Genomic DNA, 8790 nt, shown 5'->3' on the forward strand with positions numbered 1-8790 from the left:
GGAGTGAGATTGATGCACCGTGGCGAGCTGACATATGATGATTTTCTTTACGCGTTCAACAAGAAGTATTTTCCGAGGGAAGCTTTGCATGAGAAGAAGAATGATTTCGAGCATTTGAGGCAGGGTGCAAAGTCTGTCAGGGAGTATGAGCGGGAGTTTAACCAGCTCCGCAGATTTGTGGGTAACAACATAGATGAAGAGGATCTGATCAGGAGGTTCTTAGATGGGATGCGAGTAGAGCTTCGTGGTAGGTGCAGTGTGGTTACCTACACCAGTTTGGAGGATCTGGTAGAGAAGGCGGCTGTGCAGGAGAAATGTATGGGTGAGGAGCAGAAGTTCTCCAAAGCAGTTCAGCCTAAGGCAGGAGGGGCTTCGGGGTCGCAGAAGAGGCCTTGGGAGCAGACTGTAGCACCCCGTTGTGGGCGTTGTCGTCGCCAGCATTTTGGAGAGTGTCTCCAGTGCTTTAACTGTGGTCTGGTTGGGCATATCTCGAAGAATTGTAGGAAGCCGCCACGTACTCAGGTTGCAGCGCCAGCAGCAGCAGTAGCACCAGCAGTGGCAGCGAGGAACTGTTACGGCTGCAACCAGCCGGGTCACATCTACAGAGATTGTCCGAGGAGAGGCAATGCAGCGCTTCCACCACCACCGAAGCGTCCAGCCATCGCTCCACGGGTCTTTACAGTTGGAGATCCCCAAGGAGTTGAACCGATAGCGGGTATGTGACTTTTTCATACTTGTTGTGTTTGAGTATTTTGGTTTGTGGTTGTCATGTGTAGTTAGCAAAATCTCGTGTAGGATCGGTTTCGGTTGGAGGAAAGTCAGCTCACACTTTATTCGACACGGGAGCCTCTAATAGTTTTGTGAGTCCACGCTTAGCCCAGTCTTGGCCTTTTCGGGGTGTCTTCGAACCGAAGGCTAAGAAGATTCAGACTGCCGGCACGGAAAAGTTGGGAGCAGTCGGCATTCATCGCAATGTACCAGTTATTCTTGGAGGAGTTGAGTTTCTCGGAGATTTGACGGAGCTGGAGATGAGCTGCTACGATGTTATACTTGGAATGGATTGGTTGTCACGACATCAAGTAGTACTGGATTGTCCGAGAGCGAGAGTCCATATCCCCAGAGTAGAAGGGAAGATCATATTCCAAGGGATTCTGACGCACCATGGAATTTCCATTGTCTCCATGTTGCGCGCAGATGAGCTACTGGAGAGAGGAGCAGAAGGATTTTTGGCGACCATTTCGATGGTTAAGGAGGATGGTCAGCAGGAGCTGCATGACATTCCAGTGGTTTCCGAGTACGAAGACGTTTTTGAGGCTTTAAAAGGGCCGCCACCAGCTAGAGCAGACGTTCTTGCGATCGAGGTGGAGCCAGGAGCAACACCAGTTTCACGAGCCCCATACCGCCTTGCACCAGCTGAGATGGCGGAATTGAAGAAACAGTTGGAAGAGCTATCGGATAAGGGATTTATCAGGCCGAGTACTTCACCGTGGGGAGCACCAGTGTTGTTCGTGAAAAAGAAAGATGGGAGTTTCAGACTTTGTATCGACTATAGAGGTCTGAACAAAGTGACCATCAAGAATAAGTATCCGCTTCCGCGTATTGACGAGTTGTTGGACCAGTTGCAGGGAGCTTCTTGGTTCTCTAAGATTGACTTGGCATCGGGATACCACCAGATTGCGATAGCTGATGGAGATGTGCGGAAGACGGCCTTCCGTACACGCTATGGGCATTATGAGTTTGTGGTGATGCCATTTGGATTGACGAACGCACCGGCAGCGTTCATGAAGCTTATGAATGATGTGTTTCGGGAGCACTTGGATAAGTGTGTGATCGTTTTCATCGACGACATTTTGGTTTATTCTCGGAGTAAAGAAGAGCATGCTGAGCATTTGAGGATTGTGCTGGATAAGCTTCGGGAACACCAGTTGTTTGCCAAGCTGAGTAAGTGTAGCTTTTGGCAGAGGAAGATTGGATTTTTGGGCCATGTGATTTCAGAAGTAGGAGTTGCAGTAGATCAGGAGAAGATTACCGCCATTTCAGAGTGGCCGACGCCAAAGAATGCTACGGAGATCCGCAGTTTTCTCGGTTTGGCAGGGTACTACAGGAAGTACGTCAAGAGTTTTGCTAGCATTGCAAAGCCGATGACAAAGCTGACGGGCAAAGACGTCAAGTTTGATTGGTCAAACGATTGCTCGAGGAGTTTCACTGAGTTAAAGCGACAGCTGACCCATGCGCCCGTTTTGGTACTCCCGAGGCCAGGGATACCATATGAGGTTTACACCGATGCTTCAGGCACTGGTTTAGGATGTGTATTGATGCAGGAAGGTCAGGTCATTGCATATGCATCACGTCAGTTGAGGCCTCACGAGGTCAACTATCCTACGCATGATTTAGAGTTAGCAGCAGTTGTATTTGCACTGAAGATCTGGAGATCATATTTATATGGGGAGAAGGTGAAGATCTTCACGGACCATAAGAGTTTGAAATATATCTTCACTCAGGCGGATTTGAATTTGAGGCAGCGTAGGTGGGTCGAGTTGTTAGCAGACTACAACCTGGATATTGCTTATCATCCGGGAAAAGCTAATCAGGTAGCAGATGCCTTGAGCAGGCGCAGGAGCGATGTTTCAGGAACCAAGGAGGTTCAAGAGTTTACTAGGACACTTGCTAGTCTCAGATTGTGTGCCACTACCGTGGAAGGTGAGGCAGTTGGCCTCGAGGCTGTGGAGCAAGCAGATTTGTTATGGAAAGTGCGTAAGACTCAGGATGCTGATGAGGCTTTGTGTAAGCAGATCGAGATTGAGAGTATTGGATATCATACAGCTTCGAGTGGGATGTTCATGTATCGGAACCGGGTTTGTGTGCCTAATGATGAGTTGTTAAAAAAGGAAATCTTGCAGCAGGCACACCACTCGCGTTTCTCTATTCATCCAGGAAACACCAAGATGTACAAGGATCTCAAGCGTTATTATCATTGGCCTGGTATGAAGAGGGATGTTGCTTCATTTATATCGCAGTGTCAGACGTGTCAGATGGTCAAGGCCGAGCATCAGGTGCCTAGCGGGTTATTGCAGAACCTGCCACTGCCAGAGTGGAAATGGGACATGGTAACTATGGATTTTGTGACGGGGTTGCCAACCACCTTAGGTGGAAAGAATGCCATCTGGGTAATCGTGGATAGACTTACCAAGTCAGCCCATTTTCTAGCTATTAAGAAGACGGACAGAGCTGATCAGTTAGCACAGACTTACATCAGCGAGATTGTGAGATTGCATGGAGTTCCTGTCAGCATTGTATCAGATCGAGATACAAAGTTTACGTCCCAATTTTGGAGAGCCTTCCAGAAGGCGCTTGGGACGAAAGTGCATATGAGTACGGCTTATCACCCGCAGACAGACGGTCAGTCAGAGAGGACGATTCAGACTTTGGAGGATATGCTTAGAGCTTGTGTTTTGGATTGGGAAGGAAGTTGGGCAAAGTACCTACCCCTAACAGAGTTCGCCTACAATAATAGTTATCACTCGAGCATTAAGATGGCACCATATGAGGCTCTTTATGGTAGGCCTTGTCGCACACCGCTTTGTTGGACCGAAGTGGGGGAGCGACGTGAGATAGAACCTGCAATGGTTCAAGAGACAGTTGAGCAGGTTGAGATGCTTAAGATGCGGCTTAGGGAAGCCCATGACCGTCAGAAGAGTTATGCAGATAAGCGGCGTAAAGATTTGGAGTTCCAGGTTGGCGACCTGGTATACCTGAAAATGAGGACATTTCAGGGAGGATCTAAGACTCGGAAGCTGAAGAAGCTTAAACCGAGATATATGGGACCATATCCCATTTTGGAGCGAATTGGAGCAGTTGCTTACCGATTGGATTTATCCGAAGAGTTATCAGATTTCCATGACGTGTTTCATGTTTCTGTTTTGAGGAAAGTCGTGAGAGAACCGGAGCTCATTTTGCAGCAGCCGCCCAGTGACCTTGGTAGGAATTTGCGTGCGCCGTGTCAGCCAGTAGAGCTATTGGATCGCCAAGTGAGAGCAGATGATGGTATGATGACTATGTTGGTCAAAGTTCGTTGGGAGAGAGATGGTATTCAGGAGGAGACTTGGGAGTCCGAGCCCCAGATGAGGATTGATTATCCGGAGCTTTTCCGGGTTGACATTGGGCATGACAGCTTATGAATTGAATTCGGGGACGAATTCCTTGTAAGTAGGGGAGAATTGTAATGACCCACCATCTCCACTATCCCCACCATCTTCACCATCCCCACCATCTCCACCATCTCCATTATCTCCACCATCTCCAACTTCTTTAAAGAGAGAGAGAGAGAGAGAGAGAGAGAAAGAGAGAGAGAGAAAGAGAGAGAGAAAGAGAGAGAAAGCTCACCTGAGCTCGTCGCCGGAGCAACCGTGTGCCGTGATCACGTTCAGCTTGTCACCACCATCATCCGCAACCAAAGGTAATTGAAAACCGCCATGTTTTTGAGTTAAGTTTCGGCCGTTTTAGTAAATCGACCATAACTTCTTAACCATTGCGAATCTCGTGCATCCAAGGCCATCATCGTGTTCCTCTCGTCGATACGAAGCCGTAGACACCAACCACGCCTCAAACGGAGCCCGGACGAAGCCGTACGCGCCTCCAGAAAACCGCCCTTCGCGCGCGCGTGAAACGCACGCGCCGCCGCCGGAAATCGTCGCCACCGCAGCTCCGCCGCCGGACCACCGTCCGCCGCCGCAGCTCCGCCGTCGCCGCCGGCCAACTTTCCGGTAAGCCGCCGCAGCTCCGCCGTCGCCGCCGGTGACCGACACCGGTGACTCACCGGCGACTCGGTCAACTCGGCCGAGTCAACTCAGTGAGTCAACTCGGTTGACTCGGTTAACCGATCGGTTAGCCGGTTTAAATTGATTTCAATTCGGTTAGGTTAAACCGGTCGGTTAAAATCAATTGGAAATCGGTTAGGATAAACCGGATTAATTAATTAATTAATTAATTAATTAATTAATTAAATAATTGATCTTTGACCAGCGGGTTGACTTTTCCGTAAATACCCGTTTTAAACCGTTCGAAAGGCGTTCTGACTCGAAATTTCGATCTGATTTCAGATTTGGAGTCCATTTGAGCAGCTGGAGTTCATATATACCACTTCTCTTCATTGCTAAGGTGAGGGCTACTCCGTTAAATCCCGAGCTAGTTTAGTACTACCATTATGGAAAGTTTAGTTTCGAAACATGGATCCGTCTCTTTGAATCGAGTCTGTTTGAGAGTCTTGGTTGTTCGTTATTGATATTGATTGTTAAACCGGAAATATGATAATAGAGGATTCAACGGTTGATTGAAATGATTGCTGCTAAAAATTGTTAATTATATATATGTATATATGTTAGTCCATGTGTTGAGATTGCGGGGTGCATAGGTATCTGCACTAGGCCGCGGAATTTGCGGGGTACAGAGACGTTTGTACTAGGCCGTGTGATTGCGGGGGCACATGACGTCTGTGCTAGCTACGCCTTGTTTGAGAGATCGCGGGGTACGGAGATATCTGTACTAGGCCGTGTGTTTAGCGGGGTACAAAGACGTTTGTACTAGGCTGCATTGTTTGAGATTGCGGGGTGCAGAGATTTCTGCACTAGGCCGTGGATTTGCGGAGGGTACAGAGTGGACTACTGTACTTACGACGCTTGTAGAATTATATTTATAGATATATATCCTTATGAAGGAAATGCGGTATGATATCATCGCATTGGTTGTAGCATGTCTAGTCCTCTAGACATATGTTGATTGTTTTGTGTGGTGTAATCGACACCGTGTTTGTTTCATGCTAGAGCTAGGCCTACATTTTAGTAGTGCTATGAACTGAGTCAGTGGTTTGCGGATTAGCATCCCATACCTCACTGGGCGATTCCCCTGTCGCTCACCCCTCCTTCTTTCCCCCTTTCAGGTGAGACCGACGAGCAGAAGTGATTATACCGGACCGGTGCTTTTGGGCTTTTACTACTATTGGGCTTTTGGGCATCTATCTTTTTATCGCTTTTATCGTTATCGGGCCTCTAGGCCTTTGGGCTTTTATCGTTTATGTTATTTCGTATTTCGGACTCTCGGTTTATGTCGTACTTTATGTTTCAGATTTTATTTTATATTATGGAATTCAAGCGTGGATGTGGACTTTCAAATATTTATATATGGACATTTCAGATATTTGTACTTATCGAATTATTTTTACTATTTCGAAAGTGACGGGTGTCACATTTTGGTATCAGAGCTATTTACTTATCGTAACATTTTATTATGTAAATCGGGGTGTCACATTTTGGTATCAGAGCGGGTTCCGTCCCGGCTCCGACCCGGGATGGCGATTTTGGAGACCTTGGTTTATTCGGTTTAAACGATTTTAGACGATTTCAAAATATTTTCGGGGATTTGGGAACTTTGAAAATAAAAATAAATAGCACCTTTCCGTTCGGTATCACTCCTTCTTAAATGTTGGTAACCACAGATCGGCATAAGTTAACTTTTTCGCTTTTCCTTCAGATGGCGCCCAGGAAGAGAGTTGTTCGTACTCAGACTCCCAGAGTTGCTAGAGAGGCTGAGGATGAGCATGTCCAGCCCGCAGTTCCGCAGCAGGCGGCTCCGCCTATTGATCAGGATGCTTTGAGACAGATGGTTCAGGATGCGGCTAGGCAGGCTGCACAGGAGACAGTCCAGCAAGCTGCCCAGGAGGCTGCCCGAATAGCTGCTCAGGAGGTTGCCAGACAGATGGCTGCAGTACAGCAGGGTCCGCAGATTCGCATGCAGCAGGCTCCACCAGTTCAGGTTCAGCATTATCATCAGGTTCCACATCAGCCGGCTCCAGTCCAGCAGTACCCTCAGGTTCCTGTTCAGCCGGTTCCAGGAGTTTTTCAGGTTCCACCACCGCCACCTGCATTCCCAGTTCAGGTGCCCGAGGTTGATGAGACATTTATCAGGGTGTTGGGACAGATGAAGTATGTGAGTTTGGAGCATTTCACTGGAACGACGGAACCTACAGTTGCTCACGATTGGAAGCACAATTTGGATAAGTGTTTGAAGACCATCTCGTGCCCACCAAGGCTCAAGCTAAACATCGCTGAGTTGTATTTGCGCGGAGATGCATCAATCTGGTGGGATGGAGTGAGATTGATGCACCGTGGCGAGCTGACATATGATGATTTTCTTTACGCGTTCAACAAGAAGTATTTTCCGAGGGAAGCTTTGCATGAGAAGAAGAATGATTTCGAGCATTTGAGGCAGGGTGCAAAGTCTGTCAGGGAGTATGAGCGGGAGTTTAACCAGCTCCGCAGATTTGTGGGTAACAACATAGATGAAGAGGATCTGATCAGGAGGTTCTTAGATGGGATGCGAGTAGAGCTTCGTGGTAGGTGCAGTGTGGTTACCTACACCAGTTTGGAGGATCTGGTAGAGAAGGCGGCTGTGCAGGAGAAATGTATGGGTGAGGAGCAGAAGTTCTCCAAAGCAGTTCAGCCTAAGGCAGGAGGGGCTTCGGGGTCGCAGAAGAGGCCTTGGGAGCAGACTGTAGCACCCCGTTGTGGGCGTTGTCGTCGCCAGCATTTTGGAGAGTGTCTCCAGTGCTTTAACTGTGGTCTGGTTGGGCATATCTCGAAGAATTGTAGGAAGCCGCCACGTACTCAGGTTGCAGCGCCAGCAGCAGCAGTAGCACCAGCAGTGGCAGCGAGGAACTGTTACGGCTGCAACCAGCCGGGTCACATCTACAGAGATTGTCCGAGGAGAGGCAATGCAGCGCTTCCACCACCACCGAAGCGTCCAGCCATCGCTCCACGGGTCTTTACAGTTGGAGATCCCCAAGGAGTTGAACCGATAGCGGGTATGTGACTTTTTCATACTTGTTGTGTTTGAGTATTTTGGTTTGTGGTTGTCATGTGTAGTTAGCAAAATCTCGTGTAGGATCGGTTTCGGTTGGAGGAAAGTCAGCTCACACTTTATTCGACACGGGAGCCTCTAATAGTTTTGTGAGTCCACGCTTAGCCCAGTCTTGGCCTTTTCGGGGTGTCTTCGAACCGAAGGCTAAGAAGATTCAGACTGCCGGCACGGAAAAGTTGGGAGCAGTCGGCATTCATCGCAATGTACCAGTTATTCTTGGAGGAGTTGAGTTTCTCGGAGATTTGACGGAGCTGGAGATGAGCTGCTACGATGTTATACTTGGAATGGATTGGTTGTCACGACATCAAGTAGTACTGGATTGTCCGAGAGCGAGAGTCCATATCCCCAGAGTAGAAGGGAAGATCATATTCCAAGGGATTCTGACGCACCATGGAATTTCCATTGTCTCCATGTTGCGCGCAGATGAGCTACTGGAGAGAGGAGCAGAAGGATTTTTGGCGACCATTTCGATGGTTAAGGAGGATGGTCAGCAGGAGCTGCATGACATTCCAGTGGTTTCCGAGTACGAAGACGTTTTTGAGGCTTTAAAAGGGCCGCCACCAGCTAGAGCAGACGTTCTTGCGATCGAGGTGGAGCCAGGAGCAACACCAGTTTCACGAGCCCCATACCGCCTTGCACCAGCTGAGATGGCGGAATTGAAGAAACAGTTGGAAGAGCTATCGGATAAGGGATTTATCAGGCCGAGTACTTCACCGTGGGGAGCACCAGTGTTGTTCGTGAAAAAGAAAGATGGGAGTTTCAGACTTTGTATCGACTATAGAGGTCTGAACAAAGTGACCATCAAGAATAAGTATCCGCTTCCGCGTATTGACGAGTTGTTGGACCAGTTGCAGGGAGCTTCTTGGTTCTCTAAGATTG

The 8790-nt window shown here is 48.4% G+C and overlaps 1 protein-coding gene across 1 annotated transcript; it reads left to right on the plus strand.

The window, feature by feature from the left end:
• The first annotated feature begins 3533 nt into the window (after positions 1–3533).
• Positions 3534–4178, plus strand: LOC125588477. The gene has a single exon (XM_048759842.1). The coding sequence runs from the start codon at positions 3534–3536 to the stop codon at positions 4176–4178; it is 645 nt and encodes a 214-aa protein (XP_048615799.1).
• Positions 4179–8790: the final 4612 nt, after the last annotated feature.

Source organism: Brassica napus, chromosome C6 (assembly GCF_020379485.1).
Source record: "Brassica napus cultivar Da-Ae chromosome C6, Da-Ae, whole genome shotgun sequence".
NCBI classification, from domain to species: domain Eukaryota; kingdom Viridiplantae; phylum Streptophyta; class Magnoliopsida; order Brassicales; family Brassicaceae; genus Brassica; species Brassica napus.